Source organism: Ornithodoros turicata, chromosome 6 (genome assembly GCF_037126465.1).
Source record: "Ornithodoros turicata isolate Travis chromosome 6, ASM3712646v1, whole genome shotgun sequence".
Lineage (NCBI taxonomy): Eukaryota > Metazoa > Arthropoda > Arachnida > Ixodida > Argasidae > Ornithodoros > Ornithodoros turicata.
In genome coordinates this window covers 30,962,254-30,982,724 of record NC_088206.1, presented here as the reverse complement: position 1 = coordinate 30,982,724, position 20,471 = coordinate 30,962,254, and the positions used below count along the sequence as shown (strand labels likewise).

At 47.4% G+C, this 20,471-nt stretch overlaps 1 protein-coding gene across 1 annotated transcript in view; it reads right to left on the bottom strand.

The window, feature by feature from the left end:
- The window catches only part of LOC135396505 (complement C3-like), a 210,740-nt gene that overhangs the window by 7,406 nt on the left and 182,863 nt on the right, over positions 1-20,471 (bottom strand). Inside the window, exons 35-38 of the mRNA XM_064627518.1 lie at positions 18,753-18,837; positions 18,605-18,692; positions 18,470-18,538; positions 18,308-18,413 (exon numbers count right to left, since the gene is read on the bottom strand). Coding sequence (XP_064483588.1) covers positions 18,308-18,413; positions 18,470-18,538; positions 18,605-18,692; positions 18,753-18,837 — 348 coding nt within the window. The remainder of the gene's footprint in view (positions 1-18,307; positions 18,414-18,469; positions 18,539-18,604; positions 18,693-18,752; positions 18,838-20,471) is intronic.

Genomic DNA, 20,471 nt, shown 5'->3' with positions numbered 1-20,471 from the left:
CCTCAGGCTCACGTCGTACAAAGCCGTTTAGAGAGCGTGCTGGGCGAACACGTCACAGCAAACGTCACCGCACACGTGACCTTAAAGATGAATGATGGTGATCGGCGGATAAACCTTTCGTAAACAGCGCGTGTGCTCTTTATGTGCGCCGTTTTGGACGTTTTTCGATCCCGGTAATTTTTTTTATCCGATGATCTCTCAGTAAAACGCACAGTTTTTCACGGGAGGGCTCTGTAGGGAGGGGTACTGTTTACCTAAGATGTGATGACGACCCCGCGGCAACACACGCTGAGCCGATGTGACGTACTTAAACTAAGGAGAAACGGGATACCGTGTCGACGAAGAAGCACCGTATAGTTTACGTTGGCAAAATACGTTCATTTCTTGAATGTACGCCAACTGGAATTTGGAAACAAGCGCTAGAACGACATATAAACAAACAAACAAAACACCAAGTCACATGACCTCAAAATGGCGTTGCCTATGACGTGTGACCACGACAAGATGGTGGTTTTGCGAAAAGCACACGCTTGAGGGTAGTTATAACGATGGCGAGTGTGCGTTACCCCAGTGGCGGAGAGGAAAGAATCCGTCGCTCTGCGCATAGTTGTACACTCTGGCTACTGTTTCGCCTTAGCTAGAAAGCAAAATAGACAGGCCGAGTTGTGCGGTAGCTCTGCGTTGCGCCATTGTGCGATGAGTTGTCCGGTTGAGCGTTGAGCCGTTTTTTCGTATGTTTCCTCATCCTTGTGTGTGTGTGTCTTTTCTGTGCTCTTCATACTCAAGGAATATGATTCTTACTAGAGATAGGACGAATCCAGAATTTTCAGAATCCAAACCCCAAACCAAGGAAGGTTCTGCGAATCCACGAATCTTACGAATATCTCGAATCTTTGGAATTCTTTCTTTAAAAAAAGAAAAAAAAAAGGGTTTAAGAAGCAAGGGGAAAACACTTCTGTAGTAAAGTGTTTCGAAGCAGAAGTTGATAACTTTGTTTAATGAGAAGCAAATTAAATTATAGAATTATAGTTCACATTCACGAGCAAACATACCCGTACACTTCTTCCTAAATGTAATTTATTTAACATGTTGTTCATCGACTACAGCAAGTACGGAAATTCTCGAGTCTGAATTCTTTCCGTGAAACTAAGAAACAATCAAAAGCAAAACCATGTTACCTGAGTGTTTCTGCTTGAACTTTTTCAGTCTAGAGCAATGTAAACAAACAAACAAGAAAACACTCAGCGACGAATTAGGCTTTCGGTGGACTCCGGAGGCGCCAATTTAAAAAGAAAGAAAGAAACAAACGTGTTTGGTGGATTCGAGAGATTCGATTCGCCGTTTTGGGCACTGGGATTTGGGTTCCCTAATCTCGAATCCCTGCCTAGTATTCAAGAATTCGCTTTCGTTTGGCCCATCCCTAATTATTACAAGTCGACCCTTTCATGCGTTTTTCTGTATAGTTCGGAGACTGCTGCATGGGCGCGGGATCTATAAAGCCATGTGCTACATGCAATCATGCAGAGTACGCACAGTAGAACAGAGGAAAATCAACTAACCGGTGGAGAAATGTTAAAGGGGCTCTAAAGGGGTGGTAGGTCTCATGGGCTACTGGAAGCAGGTATATTCCGTACACAATGTTCATTATTTCGAATATACTCGCAACGCAACGTAGGAATAACAAGTGCGCGCTAATTGTGGGGTATCTGTAATCAAGAGTTTCACGTAAAAATGACGAATGGATACATTCTAATGACGAAATGTCTCATCTGCCACTTGAAGACCGCGTTCGTACGTGCGACTCGGTAGCTCCACCTACTGCCCAACCCACAAGCAACCTTACGTCAATCGGAGAATGTGGGTTGAATCCAACCGGTGGTGTCTTTCCTTTAGCTGCTGTTTACCAAACTTTAGTCTGTTTATTGCGCCAAAAGATCATCAGTATCTTCAAGAAATGGCTATTGACATGTTTTTGTTCCGTTAACCAAAAACTATATAAATATTTTCGAGCTGATGGTGGTCGTGCTAGTGAAAGGGCTCGTCGTTGTCGGCCTCACAGAGGTGGGCAAGTCACGACTAACGCCCTGGCGGAATGTGCGTCCTGGGCCGACTTGTAAGGGAACTGTGCCGACATATGTCTGAAAGCGTCTGAGGAAAACTCATGAAAAACCCCAGCCAGCACAGCCGGCACCGGGATTCCAACCCGGGTACCTCCCAGTCTCGATGTGACATGTCGAGCACGCTAACCACTGAGCTACGCGAGCTGACCCTGCAAGATTTGAGCCCATGAACCCACGGACGAAATCCCATCACGCCATCGGGAGTCACGTGGCAATGGAGGAGGAGTGTCGTTGGGAGGAACCCGAGAGGTCTGCCTGCCTGATTAGGCGGCATGTTTCTCGGGAAGGGAAAGGTGGTGGAGAGGAGGAGAGGAAAGGGTGAAGTGGAAGACCGAGCGTAATCCGCTCGGAGGGAGGGTCCATGGGCCGACTTCAGGGGAACTGTGCCGGCATACGCCTATTACACATCTGAGGGAAACCCAGAAAAAACCCCAGACGGCACAGCCGGCCCAAGGATTCGAACCGCGGACCTCCCAGTCTCCAAGCGCACGCGTTACCGCTGCGCCACCGGAGCTGGTGCGTGGCAATGCTCCTCTTCATCGCAGCTTCCTGCAGCTTCCCTTGCGTCGCGTTGATTGAACAAAGAAACGCGGGAAGAGGCAGTTCCCGCAATATGTTTGCTTCGATAATTGGGGGCGCTGGGGGTGACGTACCCTTGACGTTTTGCGCCGGTTCGGAAGTAGGAAAGAGGAACCTTCAAACTGGCACTTTATTCGCGTTTTTAATTACAAACGGCACAACGAGTGAATCTATAAATGGTGAAGGAACCTTTCATATCGCGAAGAGGCATTTTTGCACTTTAGTGCTCCTTTAAGAGAAGAGCCTCAGGCACAACAATAGCAGATAAATACACTTGTCATTTGGGTGGTTCTTCCGCCACAGTGTGTGGAAAATATTTTTTTATTCCGTGTTAACACCGCGAAGCAGCTGTGGCAATGAGCGGCGTACAGATGAGGACAGGGAGAGAAGACAGCAGGAAAGAGTGGAGGACAGGGGGGTTAGTATGCGTCATTCGACTGACTGGAAAAGAACGTCACGTTAATTCTGCTACACCCAACATGTTCCCTGTAATCAGGCAGTTTGTTGTATCTCATTCAAGTAGTTTCTGTTCTTTCTAAAATAAATAAATAGATAAAGGATGCATGAATGAAGGTCTGCACCAACATTTCTGCGACGGGAAGAAAACGAAAGATGCAAGAGTACTGGTGCGGGCGAGTTGCTTTTGGATCAAACGTAGACATGATGCTGAAAGAAGACAGGACGCTACACAGATAACCGCTTTGTATGCTTCGTGAGCTGCACATTGCGAGTTTCCAGCTCGTGTGCTCAGTAGTTAGCGTACTGGCCATGTCACGTCGAGACTGGGAGGTACCCGGGTTCGAATCCCGGTGCCGGCTGTGATGTCTGGGGTTTTCCCTGGGTTTTCCTCAGACGCTTTCAGACATATGTCGGCACATTTCCCTTAGAAGTCGGGCCAGGACGCACATTGCCCAGGGCGTCAGTCGTGACGTTTCTCACATCTGCGAGGCAGACAACGACGAGCCCTTTCACAAGCACCACCACCACCTTTGCGAGTTAACCAGCACACTTCCGTCTACTTGGTATCCCAGAAAACGTGTCACTCAATTATAATAAAAAAATTACGCCACCCAGAATCAGGCGGTCAACGGCATTTGTTCTTACTAGGTTTTTGCCACCTCCTGGTGTGCATGTCATGTAACCTAAGTTTAATGTAACCTAAAGTCATGTAACCTAAGGTGAATTTTTGCGAAGTGAATTCGAAAATTTGTCACGTAAAGGCCACTTTTTTACCCCACCAACATGAAGTCCGTGGCGAATTCCCTCAAATTCATGATAATTGACAGTGACATTCACGCGCAGTGGCTAAATAACAACTTTAATTTAAGCTTAAATTAAAGTTGTTATTTAGCCACTCCAGAAAACCCAGAGCATTCCAGCAGGGCACGACTTTTTCGGCAGGCAAGCGGAAGGCTGCAAGACTAATAAAAGAAGAAAAAAGATAAAAAAGTTGTTATGTTCATGCACAACATGCAAAGTTCCGCCCTTAGCTCCGTATGAACCGTAATTTGAACCGGTTACCAGTATTTTTTTAAAGATTCAGTTCCGGTTCAGCTCCAAGATGGCGTCGACTGTTTCGGTTCGGTTCAGTTATGACTACTAATGTCTACTAATGACATACACATGAAGTAGATATAAGAACTAGGGATCAATGACAGTTTTGAGTAGCATTCAAGAAGTCACATATATTATAACAATATACTAATCAACCTGAGCTATACAAAGTGTCCACCCTAACTGCAGAAATCATCGCTGACACATAGCGCTGTCCAAGAAAAACTGACTACTCTCCTATGACGTTTGTGTTACAAACAGGTTCTGTATTCTAAGATTGGGCTGTAACACAAACGTCATAGGACAGACATAGGAGAGAGCCCTTCTTTAACATCGCTATGTGTTAGAAATCATTTTTACCGTTATCGTGGACATCCTGAATGATCAGGGATGAATATAAATGCATTTTTTGAATGTTTAAATATAGACACAAAATACTTTGTGGAAAGCGATATTGAAATGCTCTGCATAAATACACTTGGATATGATTATTTAAATACAAAATATCAATACAGTATTTAAATACCATAACTACTACCATAAATACTGTGAGGAAGTCATCTGGAATTACAGAAACAATAATGATCATGACAAATAAGCAAAGAACAAGATCAATTACTTGTTATTTATCATGGCGATTTTAATATTAGAAATTTCTCGAAGAATCCATCTTCTAGGTATCTTCTATTCGGCCATAGAATCAGTTTCCCAAAGGAGAACACCTCTCCACAGATGCCGATGAAGAAAGGCTCGTATTAAACTTGACGGTGATGCTTCGTACAACAAGGTAGTCACGATCGTTGTCCGCAACAACAGTGAAAAACTGGCCATCTAAAATTGTTTGTCGCACAGGGTAACTTTAAGATATGAGTCGGTATTTTACGTATTTAGGAGTGTTTATACGGTATTTAAAAAAATAAATACTGAAACATGGTATTTAAATATAATTATAAATACATTTTTTTTCAAGTCTGCATATAAATACAAAATATAAATACATGTATTTATATTTTAAATACTATTTTAATTACAATGTACTTAAATACTGCCCATCCCCTGCTGTATATAAATGCGAGGAGGCAGACAAATGAATGGATACGTCGTCGGCTGCATGGTCGGCTGTGCGACTTTCGGTCTTTCAAATTTTCTCTTTTTCATGTTTTCTTTTTTTTTCTGTCTTTCTTTCTTCTGTCCTTTTTTGCTGAGTGCATTGCGAAAGCAAACTATCTGAGCTCAAATACAGCATGCGTCCGTGTGTAGGACGCTGCAAGATAAACTGCCAACATGCGCGTGTGAACTTACAAAAGAGCATACCAACGTGGTTTTCTTTGTGCATTTGAAATAAAAAAGGTAAAAACAACCACACTGGCTGTATTTAAAAATCACGAATTGGTCGAAAATGAGTCGAACTCTCTGTTTGCACTTGCCCCTTGCTCTCTCTTTGTTTCACAGACACTTCACTCTAACGGCGACATGGTAGGACGGCGGCGGTCAGTGATGAACGATACCGGGCCTTTTACATAAAGACCGCGGTCTCAGAATCGCACCATTCCAATCCAACTACCATTAAGAGTCATTTGCTGATTAACGTGTATTCGCGTCTCCTGACTGGTAACCATACAGGGTGTCCCAGAAAACGTGTCATTTAATTATAATAAAAAAACTACACCACCTAGAGTCATGCGGTCAACGGTATTTGTTCTTACTGGGTTTTTGCCACCTCCTCATGTGAATGTCGTGTAACGTAACTTTAATTATGTAAATTTTTGCGAGCTTAAGTCGGAAATTTGCCTAGTAAAGGTCACTTTTTTACCCCACCAATGTGAAGAGCGTGTCTAATTTTGTCAAATTAATGATAATTGACGGGGATATTCCGGGATATTCATATATCCCATCGGAAAAAATAGCCGAACATCATGCTCTACGGAGGTCGCACAGAATAGCGCACGATGAATTTTTCAGCGCAATCTGTGTCAGTCCGACGAAATGAGATTGGAAACCCAGCCCACCCCGGCATCGCAGAAAGAGATAACGCAGGCATGGCTTATCACGTTCGACTTTCGCTGGGATAATGCTTTCCCTCTCCCAATTTTAGGAACTGTTACTTTTTCTACTATCACTCTGTGGGCTGGCTTCGGAACCTCCTTTCGTCGGACTACGAGCGATTGCGCTCAGAAAGACATCGCGCGTTATGGTCCGGTGCTCCTAAAAGCATGATATTCGGCTATTTTTTCCGATGGGATAGCTCGTGAATAGCACTGTCAATTATCATGAATTTGAGTGAATTCGGCACGCTCTTCATATTGGTGGGGTAAAAAGTGACCTTCCCTTGGTAAATTTCGGAGCTCAGTTCGCAAAATATTTGCATAATTAACTTTACAAGGTGGCAAAAACCTAATAAGAACAAATGCCGTTGACCGCATGATTCTAGGTGACGTAGTTTTTTTATTATAATTCAATGACACGTTTTCTGGGACACCCTGTATATCAATATCAATGACTAAATGAGTTAGGCCGAGCTAGCAGGCTTGATTGACTGTTATATTCCTGCCGAGGTTCTGCAAACAACCCAGTGGGTAAGTTAACCACCGCGACTTGAGCTACGTGCAGGGGCAGTCAACCCAAACCGGTAAATAATGGTTATGCTGCTGTCGTAACCACTACTAATCTTGTCTTTCATATCGCGCAAAATCTTTCAAAATCTTGAAGGACCGTTGACGTCGTCCTGCCCACTTCAAGTACTGTACCGCACAAACGGAAGTGTGCTTTCACCTGCCTCTTGTGCTTCATTCCCACCTGTGGCCCCTGAACCGGTTCGCGAACCGAACCATTATAGTTGCCTTCCGGAGCTGAACCGGAACTGAACCCTTATCGTCGAACCTAAACCCGAACCGAACCGATAAACGTTTCGGTTTCTACTCTCTGATTGCAGACGCGATGGCCGAAAATGAGGAACACAAGCGGCGTGCGACACACGAAAACATTACTTGCAGCATGATCACTTGACAGGGTTTAAAAAAAATCGCGATTTAAAAAAAATGTTAGATTTATTTTATTCAAACGGGTATTTAAATCAGCCTTACGTATTTGACCTTCTCCGTCATAACAATGAGGTATGACGACAATCCGTGAATAAATACGCAGGTATGGTGGTGACAGGAACATACAGTGGAACAAGGGGAGCGCAAAGACATCGGGCAGGTTAAACACAAGAATGACGCGCTCGTCCGTTCTTCGCGTTTGTTGGTACTTGGCTACCGCAAGTAATGTGGCCGAGAAAGTGGCTCGTTTTGTCTTTGTCACGAATTCGTCATTTCCAGATTTCGAAAACCTGCATTTCGTGCACGTCGTCGAGTTACTCGGGCTAGGGTACATACCGCCTTCAAGAGAGGATATCGGCGGGAGGTTATTGGACAAAGTGTATGAGCTTGACATGGAAGAGTATGCGGCCATATTTGAGGGGAAAGTGGTAAACCTCGGGCTTGACGGTTGCAGTAACGTGCATAATGACGCCGTAATATCTGGATGTGTCACAACGGACGATGGAGGGGTTTACCTCACCGATGCTGTGAACACTACAGGATGCTCCCACACTGCAAAATACCTAAAAGAATTCACGGAGGCTACGGTCACAAATGTTCAGCGTAAATTTTGATGTCATGTTCGAAGCCTTGTGACAGACAACGCCGCGAATGTTGCCAACACGCGGAAGCTCTTGGAGGAATCTACCGAGGAGCATTGTGCTTGCTTTCTCACGTACGGATGCAGCACCCGCCTTATCCGTGTTCTAGCAAGGGATTTGGCTCGGAAAGAGGTAAAAGAAAACGTAGTGACAGTTGTGAAGTATTTTCGTGACCATCACTTCACATTAGCTGCACTGAAATCCGCTGGTGCATCGAAGCTTATTTTGTCGCAAGACGTGTAATCAATATAGAGCTAAAGAGGCGCGTGGACGGTGATGGCGATGTGATAAAGAAAAAAAAAGGGGGGGGGATATGAGCCGCAACGAAGTTGAACTGGCTACCCCAGGACGCTTACACAGAGACAATACAGATGAACGGGTTAAGGTGATGGAGTGCAGCATGTTCGCTCGTGGAAGACAATGTGAGAACGCTAAAGCCAATATCAGTCGCCCTCGATAAACTAAAACAAACCACATGCTCCATCGGAGACGCTGTAGAAGTTTGCGAGAAACAGAAACCTTAGCACGTTTCTCGACCAAAAGGTGAGAGCTACAGGCCGTACGCCAAAGACTTGGTCCAGCACTTAGCCTTTAAGGACGGATGTTGCCTACAGGCAACACAGCACAAAATATTTATTTTCTCTCATATGGTTCGATTATCTGCAGGTTTCGTGGTCGTGAAGAATCCTCGAGTATCATTCTAACAGATCTACACCACCGTTCTGCGCAAAAAATGTACAAATAGTCGAAAAGAAGGAAGAAGTTCAGCGCACTACCTCATGTTATGGTGAACTAGAAGTTCACCATACTCATGTCCGTGGTCATTTGTGAACTGTAATTTGGTGTTGCCTTCTTGATTTTCGGCAACCGGATGGTTCAGGTGTCATTAGTTGGAGTAACACAGTCGCCAATGAATGGTTTTGAAAAATGCACTTCGCGATTCTGCCTGCAATTCAATCAATGACAGTATTCTGTTCAGGAAGTAGGAACCGCTGTCATTGAAATGAAGCTGAACCATTGTGCGCCCACATGAAGTAAGATGCAAAGCGTTCGAACTGTTGGACATCGTTCATGTTGGACGGACGATCTAAGCGTGTTGCACTCCTCCGCAGGCAACTCAAGGTCTAACTGAACTGCTCGCGCGCGCTGCACCTGTGTAGTGCTATTTTGTGTCCGAAGTAACTTGGAAGTAACGCGTTCTTTTTTTCAAGGAACTCCGTAACTGCGAGTTACATTTCAGGCTGAAGAACTTCGTTATTAACTTAGTTACATTTTTCACACGGTAACTTAACTTGTAACGAGTTCTTTTTGACGGGTAACTTCTCAATCTATGTGGTATACACCGTTTTCCTGTGGACGCCGCCATATTGAAACGCGGCGCCGTCTAACTGGGGGAGCACGTTGAAAACTGTTTACCACACATGCCAGAGAGAAGGAAAGCACACGGGCCGTATGCTTCCTCCCTGGTATCGATTTCCTCCTTGCTGGTGTGTGCTGCGTAAGAAAGCGCTGGGTGTGAGGCTGGCTGGAAAACGGTGTATACGTCACGGGCAATGTGTCACGTGCCCATCTTTTTTAGTTTCCCGCCTGCCTTTCTGAATTCCCGCCACTCATTATCTCGCCATGACCGTAACGACCGCCTTGGAAATACTATACAACCGTCCTCTAGAGTTTGTGAAGCTCCTCAGAGAATGGCCGAAGGATCTTAGACAGCGTGCTACAGCCGCTTTAATAACATTTATTGTGGACATTCCAGCGCCTCTAAGTTTTTAGACTTACTGATTTGTATTTTCAATTGTTTTGGAGTAACCGTATCCTGTGTTTTGTGGACCCACCATCTCCATATTTTTCTTTCCTAACTCCAACTCCATACAAAATAGAGGGTATTTTAATCGCGATTAAAATCGCTGGTTTAGATCAGAGTGATCTAGATAGCGCAACCCTGTCACTTTCTCACGGTTGCTGTTAGCAGAGCGGCTTTCTGCTGCTGCTTTACAATAGATACTCGCACGGCTCTCTTGCACATGTGCCAGCATGTGCATGTACCGCATGCATTGATGCTGCTGCGAGTAACGTCTCGTTGCGACAAAGCATGCCGCCATTACACTCGGCAAGATGTTCGGAAATGCTCACCAAAGAGTACAATAGCCTTAACAAGAACTGAACACGTTTGCAGACGAAACATGACAGACAGACATGACAGAAGACATGGATGCCCGTATTCACCAGTCCCACTTAGCCACTGGTTTAGTGACGTCTGGTTTAAGTTGATCACGTGAGTACTTCGTCCGCCAATCACGAACAACCACCCCGCTGGTCTAACCCGGCTACCGTGAGGCGCATGGCGGGCTCCATGGAGTTTGTGTGCACAACGCATAGGCCTAATCTACGCATCGCCGAAAATGTTTCGGCGAAATACAGGTAAGTTTTGACTTGTAAAGCTACTAGAAGCGTTCGTAAGGCGAATGTTGTTGCACTCCAATCAATATTTGCCCTCAACGTCTCACTTCGTTCGCCGTTCACACGACGTAAACCCGGCGGCCTAGCCATGGTCTAACTCCCATGTATTTGCATAGGACTGATTTAAACTAGGGGTGGGGGTAGTTTAAAGCCGGTCTACCGCGGAGCAGCTGTGAATGAGCCTTTCGAGAAACAACCCAAAAATAGTTTTTGCTGGACGCTGGCCTAGTTTTCAAGTCGAAATTGCGCAAATTAAGCAAAAAGAACGTTGTGAGGAACCCGTGAGCGAAGTAAGTGAATAAACCCGCCGCTGAGTTAAAAGTCGGTATGACGATACGATGATACGATGACGGTACGATCGGTATGAAGTGGAATTTTGAAATCCGCTCTCCTAATTTAGGACCAACATCGTCAAAGTTAGGGATGTCAACATTGGCAGCTAGACACAAGTCACTTTCCGATCCAAAGCTGACAGGAGGTCGTGCACAAACAGCTGTTACCTCCAGCAACAAAAACGACACTGATTGTGCGTGGTACTTTTAATACAGCCCCTAGTGCCTCTGTTATACATCACTAACAATAGTTCGTACACAATCACACATAGCACAATCTCTCAGCACATAGCTGTGCAGTTTATAACTGCGTAACTACGCAGTGCATAAATGCATGGGGCACATGCACAAATTTTTCAGAGCTTTACCATCTGTATTTCAGGTTGTCTGCAATACAGGACAGTGTAGAAAACTGGGAACAGTCAGAGAACTATAGCATGACTTAAAAGCTAAAAAAAAAAAAAACTATCCAGAACACTGTATAGAGCTGCTGATGTAATCGTGCAATACCTTAATTTGCACAATTGGACAGTGGCAGTTCTCAGAGCAGCCTTGCCAAAGGAGAAGCAGAGGTCACGCGGGCCTCTCATGTGGGGGGGATATGTTTAATGCAAAGTAAGAAAAAAGGGAAGGGAAAGGTTAGCCACGGTGTGGGCTTGCTATTCCCTAATGCTTTCAAGCAAACAGAAGAAAACAGCTGGGATACAGAAAATTATCAAAAAATACAGAAGAAACAGTTCCTTCACTAATCGTTGCGCATAGGACGCATCAGAGAATGCCCAGGAGTTTAGATTCCCGAAGGAATCGTGTCAGCGCAGACGTGACTTCAGCGTGCTGGGTAGGGCCAAGTAGCACAGCGAGGGAAAGCTCTCGGTAGCCTAGATGAGCAAGGCGGCGCCGGAGACTCGATCGGTGGTCTTCGTACCGCTGGCAGGCAATGAGAATGTGTGGCACATCGGCTTCTACGTTGCACGTTGGGCAAAGAGGTGATGGGTAGTGATTCATCTTAAATAGGAGGAGAGGAGTTCGGGCCACATTCAGCCGCAGCCGATGAAGCAGCGATTCCTCGATGCGCGGGATGCGGCCAGGCACAGCATATGTCATTAAAGGGTCAATGGATTTAAGGAAGGCATTGGTTCGTATAGCTTCTTGCTGAAAGAGCTGTGTGCGGTTGGCAGTGAAGCGGCGGATTTTCAGCTGGCGCATAGAGTGCGCAAGGGGAAAGACAGTTGGTTGCTCAGCGTCGTGGGCTTGCCGAGCAAGAGCGTCAGCACGATCATTGCCTGAAATTCCGACATGGCTCGGAATCCATTGGAACACCACTTCGTGTCCCAGTGATACAAGTTCAGAGTGCAGGGCGATGATCTTGGTGTAGGTGTCACTGATGACTGCGGCAGAGTAAGCGGCCAGCGCCTCCAGAGCCACTTTACTGTCGGTGAGGACCGACCAGCCCTGGGCGCACACGAGGAGACATGTCTCAAAGCGGCCAGTAATGCGAATGCCTCGGCCTCAGCAGATGACATAAGAGGGAGCTTGAAGCCGTGCTCAGCTCCATCCTCTGGGATGCAGAAGGCAGCAGACGACCCAACTAGAGAGACTGAAGCATCGGTGTATATTTGGGTTCGATGCCGGTGGTGACTGTAGATGTGGAACAAGGTCAGTTGGCAGGCCACAACTGTTGGCACAACCTTCTTTTTCCTAAGGCCCGGAATTGACGTTTGTACAGTGGGGTAGTGAAGTGTCCACATGGGTGGCGCAGAGGAGGTCCGGGCGGAAGTTGAGGGGATGTTGCTTCGTAAACGGCAAATAGCTTGACCGAATGCACATGCGGGATAACGTTGCGCAATGTCACAGAGGTAATGGGCTGGATGGCGGGCAAGATAACGTGTGTACGCGTGTAAGGCGACGCTATCGCGAATAATAAGCACCGATGGCTCGCGTGCCTCCGCCAAAACAGAGAAGGTTTCGGTTGTCTTTGGCACTCCCAAACAGAGACGGAGACTTCTGGCTTGAATATTGAGCAGCTCCCGCTCGTGAGTGTTGGAGAGCCCATAAAGGACAGGCAGGCTATAGCGCATAACGCCAAGCAACAGGGAGCAGTGCACACGATGGAGGTCAGCACAGGACGGGCCCCATGTGGATCCACAGAGGTGCCGGAGCACATTACAGTAGATGCGGGCGCTAGCAGAAAGGGAGTTGATCTGCCGCGACCATGTCAGTCCCCTATCAATGATGATGCCTAGATACCGATAATGCGAGACGTAGTTCAGTCTAGAGCCAGCTAGGAGTAGGGGGTACTTGGTGAAGGAGCGACCCGTGAATGCCATAGCTACTGTCTTAGCCTGCGAGACCGACAACCCACGGTCAGCAAGATGAGCCACAAGAAGGTCTAAGGCATGTTGCAGACGACGCTGAATGGCATCACGGCGCGCTGCAGAGGTCCATATGCAAATGTCATCGGCATAGATCGTGATATTGGTATGCTTGGGCAGAAGAGAAGGGAGATGTGCCAGGATGACATTAAACAGGAGCGGGCTGAGGACGCTCCCCTGTGGAACTCCACGATGCACAAAGTAGTTGGCACTGTCACCATCTGCTGTGCGTACGAACACAGACCTGTCAGAGAGGAAGGCTTGCAACCAGGTAAGGGTACAGCCACCCACACCAGCTTCTTGAAGCGACTCGACTACAACATTATGGAGAACACTGTCGTATGCTTTCGCTACATCCAGGAAGACAGCGGCCGTTAGGAGCCCATCAGACTTGCTTGCTGGATGGAGGAGACGAGATCGATGACGTTGTCAATCGCGGACCGCGCTTGCCGGAAACCAGCCATAGCTTCAGGAAAGAATCGGGTGCTCTCAAAATACCAGTTCAATCGTGCGGATACCATCCGTTCCATAACCTTCCCGACACAGCTGGTGAGGGCAATTGGGCGGAAGGCATCAATGGCGTGTGGAGACTTGCCTGGCTTCAGGAGCGGCACTATCATTGCCTTCTTCCATTCTGCTGGGAAAACACCATCCCGCCAACAATTATTGTAGAGCTTAAGGAGTGCGTGTCGGCGATGGAGGGGTAGATTTTGGAGGGCCTTGTACGTAATACAGTCAGGCCCAGGAGAGGTGTGAGGGGGTGATTTCCTTAGGGCAGCCTCCAACTCCATGAAGGAGAACGTAACATCCAGACATTGCTCCTGCGAGGATTCCAGGACGACCGGGATGGCACGAGCTGACGATCCCTGCGACATCGAAGCTGTCGTTAGACGGGCACAGTATTCGTTTGCAACGTCGATTTCCGAGCGTGAGGTTGCTAGCGCGAGTGCTTGAAAAGGGCGCCGTTGAGCAACAGGTGTAGAGAGTGCCCTGAGTATCCTTCATATTCTGGAAAGTGGCGTCCGCGGAGACAAAGAGCTCGCAAAGCGCCGCCAGCGGTTTCTTGCAAGGGTGGCCAGGTGTCTCTGTATGGCCTTCTGAATACGTCGTGCTTCAGCGATGTGACACGGGAGACCGGAACGACGAGCCTTCCGTTCAGCCCGACGACGAATAGCACGCAACCGTTCATACTCTGCATCAATAGCTGAGAAGGCGATGGGGACACGGCGCGCCGTTGTAGTGCGAGTCACCGCATCGGTTACGACTTCAGCAAAGGAGGAAGAAGTCAGATGCTCTAGCTGCTGGTCTCTGAAGGCCCACTCAAGGGTGGACCGAAAGGCGTTCCAGTCGGAGCTCTTGATGCAGCGTGTAAGTGGGGAGCGCTGCGCACCACGAATGTTAATCAGCACAGGGAGGTGATCGCTGCCAAGGAGTTCTGCACCAACTTGCCACGAGAAGCGCCGCGCTATAGATGAGGACACTGCCGTAAGGTCCAAGCACGAAGACAGGCGCATTGCCTGAATGAATGTTGGTGACCCATCATTGAGGAGGCACAGATCCAAACGCGTAAACAGAGACGCTAACTGCCGGCCCCTCGCATCAGAGCGCGTACTTCCCCAGAAAACGTTGTGGGCATTAAAGTCCCCGCAGAGCACGTAAGGAGGAGGAAGAGAGTGAAGTAGTTCTTCGAGACTGTCTGTGTTGAAGGCTGACGCCGGCGGCAAGTAAAGAGACAGAACAGTGACGTCCATAGAGCCCAAACGGACTGTGCAGCTGACGCACTCTCCTCTGCCATTCGTTTGCAAGGGTCTATGTATGACGGGTATGTCAGAGTGAACGAAAAGGGCTGCAGAGCTTTGACCTTCACCAGGCTTGGAGACGTACGTTGTATAGCCAGATAAGCGAAAAGACTCGGATATCCTGCATTCGGAGATGCATATCAAGGGGAACTTGTGCCGCCACACGAACTGGCGGAAATCGGGGAGCTTAGACGGCAAACTCCTCGAATTCCACTGAAAGATGGTAGTTGACTTGTACTCCACTGCAGCTAAGCTAGCTCATGCACTGTTCGCTGAACATTCTCAGACAGTCCGTGCCCACACAATCAGTAAGGAAGGAACAGTAGCAGGTAGGGAGAAAAGACAGAAGACAGAAGAGAGAAGAGAAAAAGACAGAAGAGAAGGGGGGACAAAGTATGGCCGGTGTGGAGGTAGTGTTATGACGAGCTATGCCGTTGCCTGCGGCCTCTTCGAGGCGACACCAGCATCCACCGAGCAGCATTTCCGTCCGCAATGTCGGACGAATCTGTGTCGCCCGCAGATGTCATCTCTTCATTAATAAGTGTGTCGCTCGAGTGCTCCAAGGGGTCGCTTGGAAGATCAGGTCTTAAAGCTTTGACGACGACCCCAGCCGGTGACGTCGATGGCTTCCGCTTCGAAGAGCCGTCACGGTGGTCCATAGTGTCCGCGAACGCACCCTGGGTAACATAACGAAACCAGCGCTAACACACACACACACACACACACACACACACAACACACACACACACACACACACACACACACACACACACACACACACACACACACACACACACACACACACAGGTGGCGGATGTAAACAGGACTGCGCAGTTCGTTTTCCGTCGTGCGCCCGAACAAACGCAGCCAGCGAAGCGATGCTTTAACGATTTTTTTAAAGATTTGTGACACCCGGTAAAGTACCACGTCAATTTCTTGAAACCATAACACTATAAAAGTTATGCGTGCGGGAGTCCGATGCAGGATATGGCCACCCTTGCATCAATGTTTGCTGCTTACTTACAGGCAGCCTACCGTGATGATGCGCCTGCACACACGCTGCGCACATGACACGAGACTTGAAAGCGTAAAAACACGCTGCTGACATGCCCCAGCGATCGAAAGGCTATCTTTATTGTTGCAATTCACCACACAGGCCACACAACGAACGATAAACAAGCGATGGTCCATGGAGGTGCAGTTATTATAGGCAACCACACTCGACGACCAAACACTGACAAAAGTACAACGATCCCCTCCACGAGAATACGTACTCCTGCCTCTTTAACAAACGCGCTCTTTGTACATTGTTTTAGCGATCATATTAACAAACACAAAGGCAGGCTTAACCGCCGGCTACCCACACACCATCCCGCAACCACCTGTAGCAGCGCCAGCGCCGCCTGAACTTTTCTTTGTCAACCTCATAACAAAAAACCGGGAGTCTTCCTCTTCGCGGCCCTTCCGTCGTCTGCTAATTTCTCCCTCCCTCAACCATCTCGTGACAATGTGAATAATGCGCATGCGTTGTGGTCAAAGAGCTTCAGAGCCGGAGAGATCACGTGATCAACTTAAACCAGACGTCACTAAACCAGTGGCTAAGTGGGACTGGTGAATACGGGCAGGAGTGTTTGCTGCATTTTGTAGCTTTTTTTCCGTATCTTCCATTTCGTATGAAATGAACAATAAAGTAAAAAAAAACATACAGGGGCGTCAGAAATCCTCCAAGGTAGAGGAAGCGAATCCTATCCCAACCCGACCCAACATAAACTAATCTAACCTAACCTAATCTCACCTATTCTAATCTTACCTAATCTAATCTAATGTCATCTAATCTCACCTAGCCTAGCCTAGCCTAGCCTAGCCTAGCCTAGCCTAGCCTAGCCAAGCCCAGTCCAGTCCAGTCCAGTCCAGTGCAGCCCAGCCCAGCCCAGCCCAACCCAGCCCAACCCAGAGGACAGCACTACGGTGCATGGTTCTAGACTGCGAAGTGCACCAAACGCAAAAATGGGAGTCATTGATGCGCTTATTAGAAATGTGTCGTCCCTGCAATCCGATGACGATGGAGGTTGTAATGCAGATGGGGAAGGCCACCTCGCGTTCTTTATTACTTTGAGGCGAAAAGTAGCACGAAGTGAACTACTTGTTGATAGTGTAATTAAATGCCATGAGTCAAGTTCATAGGAGTAAGCCAGCGGTGGAGTGTTTCTTTATTTTTATGTTCTCGTCAAAAGGGCAAAAATTGCTTAAAGACTCGTTGCAGAAATACGCACTAAGGAATTATTCACAAAAGGAAGAGCAAGCCATCCTTTCTGGCTGACTTTTCCTTTCAAAATAACAAGATCCCCCCCCCCCTTGCCGCAGGATGAGCCTCCAATCCACAAAATGCTTCCCTGCGTTGATGAAAAAAAAAAAAACAAGTCGACGCACTTTGCTGGAGCTCAAATTCGCGTTTTCCTGTACGTCTGAGCAATACACCTCTACCAGAGAAACGTCATCATGACGCTGATAAACAGACCGAAACCGAAACAAATCGGAAGAGGAGAGCTGGGTTCCACGAATGGGCACTTGTTCGTTAACCTCCTATTGAAAGAAAAGTAGGACCGAAGGTCGCGTCCCTTTTAGGAACCATCGTAATGCCCTCACGACCGTTACTTTCCGACGTGGCTTTGTTCGCCTCTAGCATCGAGCGTAGTTCAACTCTACCAAATTGGTGGCGCTGTCGAACACTATGACGTCATTTGTTTACAAACAGGGAGAGGTCTATTGGCTACTGAATGGCGTGTCGCTACTCTTTGCGCAGCAGGTCCGCACATGCAGTATCACATAGGGTAGTATGGTGGATGATATCTATTCGGGTAAATTTCGTCTTCTGCTTTTTAAAGCGGGGTGTTCATTTTTAGCCTGCGGTGACACAGCTGAAAGTGAATCTGTCTCGGACGAGACTTGACATGAAAGATGGGGTGGCGAGTCCCTCAGAACGAAAGTTCAGGGCTTGACATTCCCGCCTTCCCCAACCCTCCGACGCCTCTGAGCCCATGTTTCTGAATGAGGCCCATGGTAACCAATGGTCGGGTTTATCGTCGCGCCGCACGCAAATCCTATACGGTCGCAGCGCAGGAACGCCCTTCGTCTGCTGCAATGCTATCGCATTTCGTATTCGTTTGGCAGTGCACCCAAGAGTATGTTCTTTTCTTTTGGCGATAGATACACTCAAGGGCTCCGCTGTACCTCAGATTGACTTTTATTAAAGGTCTCTAGTATTTCTATTCATAAGGTCCTGGTGTTTCAACTGGGGACGGGGACCCCGCCTAACTAATTATCGTGACGCAATATTCTCGTTAACGATGAGTCAACGCGGATAATTTTTATTTTTTAACCACTTGTACCTAGTCACTAACATACTTACTTGGATTGTAGTAATCATAGACCTTCACTGCTGCTGCTTGCACGTTGTTCACCACGTAGTTCCGCTCGATGCGGAATTCGACGCACGTCTGTTGATCAGACGATATCTGAATGTAGAAAAAGCCAATTAGGACCCATTCCCCTGCAACGCAAATGCAGAAACCTTTTCGAAGTAGAGCACAATGTGCTTGTCTTGAACATCATGCTTGTCAATTATTTTGTCTTCACGCAGCTAAGGATATGCAAATAATGGTAGGTTAACCATAGGCGACCTGAAATAGAACATGCTGCGACATGCCTTTTCCAAGTCTTCTACTATGGGCTCAAATCCACTAAAAAGACCGATGTCGACCACTGCCATGTTGGAATCTCCGTCGCCAAGGTACCTGGGTGTGTTTCATAATTAGTTTCGCTATATACAGTGAGAAGGATGGCAATCAGGGTACCTGGTGCAGACCTTCACGTCATACGTCAATTTGCTTCGTCCCCGGCGAGAAAGAGGGGGCTCTTCTTCTGCCGAGGCGTCCACGTCTGCGAGAAGAAGTCGTCAGCGCTCAAACGACTGCTTTTCAGTGCAGATACGATACTGAGCGATAATATGCAATGGCAAACCCGCGGGAGATGTTGTAAAACGTAAAATGAAAGATGTCATTCACGGGCAGGATTTCCTTACGTGTGACTCTCGTACATCAACCAATCCCCCTCTTCTATAGTAAACATTTCCGTTGCATTTAAAGTGTGCAAGCTACCGACCAGAATTTTTTGTATTCCGTGTTAGCGCCGCGGAGCAACTGTGGCTATGAGTGGCGTACAGATGTGGACAGCTGGAGAGTGGACAGCAGGACGGTGTGGGGAACGGGGGGAGGGGTTGGTATGCGTACTGGGTCGACTTCAGGGGGGACTGTGGAATATTCGTCTGGAAAGCCTTCGGGAAACCCAGGGAAAACCACTAACGTGCGAGATGCCTTAACCAACTCGGCAACGCCGCTGATCCACCCAGAATTACAAGTTCACAAATTGTAATACCCGTTACACTCTAATTTTCCCCATTGCACAACAAGCGCAAATATTACTAAGCACGCATACATGTTGGAAATACGCAAAAGTACTAGCGTAATAGAATACCACAAGGCTGGGTACGAAACTTCAAAAAAGTATCTTCGATACCGATACCCGATACCCTCAAAAATTGTATTTCCGATACCCATACAAGATACAGAACCGAAATTGATTTTCGATACCGATACTCGATATTGTATCCTCGATACTTCGATACATCACTGAAATCCCAAATATAATAAAGCTGGTAACATGACCAGGGAAGTAAACAAAAACTTCTCTGTTATTTCTGGAAATTTTTATAGTGCACTCTTTCTGAAAAAAAAACGTATCAGACTGCACGGATAAAATGAAGCAGCACTGTCTGAGCAGCTAGCCTTGTTAGAACTTTAGATTGAACTGAAGCCATGGGTACACTGAAACGATCGCTTCCATATGCAGCCTAGCAAAAAACAATTCTTTAAGGTAATGTTCTTCCTTGGTACCGGTCTGTGAGTAATTGACTATACAGATGGCGCACCGGAGTTCGTCAGCCATAGCTGAAACTTGATTTTCGTAGTTGGCCGTTGTGAATTGTGAGCTGTACAACGGGCTAGAGTGCTCAAGCTAAGCCGGTAGCTTTTCTTTCGGCATGACAGACGTGGAATCTACACTTCAAGTTAAGTGGACGTGCTCTTGCGCACTGAGCAGGGGGACATCGGGCAGCGCAGTTCCAGAAGCCCTGAGGTTGGTCCCCTGTAAGTCCGCTATGGATGACGCCGAGCGTTTGCGGCGCGCCCGCTATAAAAGAGACGGGAGATATTTTTCTGGAACCACGTGGAAGCTGCGCGCGCCCGCGTCCCAGAGCACGGCCCAGGGCCTCCTCTCCCGGCGATGGAGCGCGCGAGCGGACGTAAGCTTCGAGCGAATTTATGGTCGACATGCCTACACCGCTGCGGCCTGGCTTGTACTACCGCCTTAGCGAGTGCCGCCGACCCTAAGTCTCACAACAGTCTCAATATTTGTGGCTTTTTTTTTAAGTATCGGGTATCGTTAAAATACACGATACACTGAAAATGTATTTTCGATACCGATACTCCGATAGTTGCATTTTTTGCACGCTATAC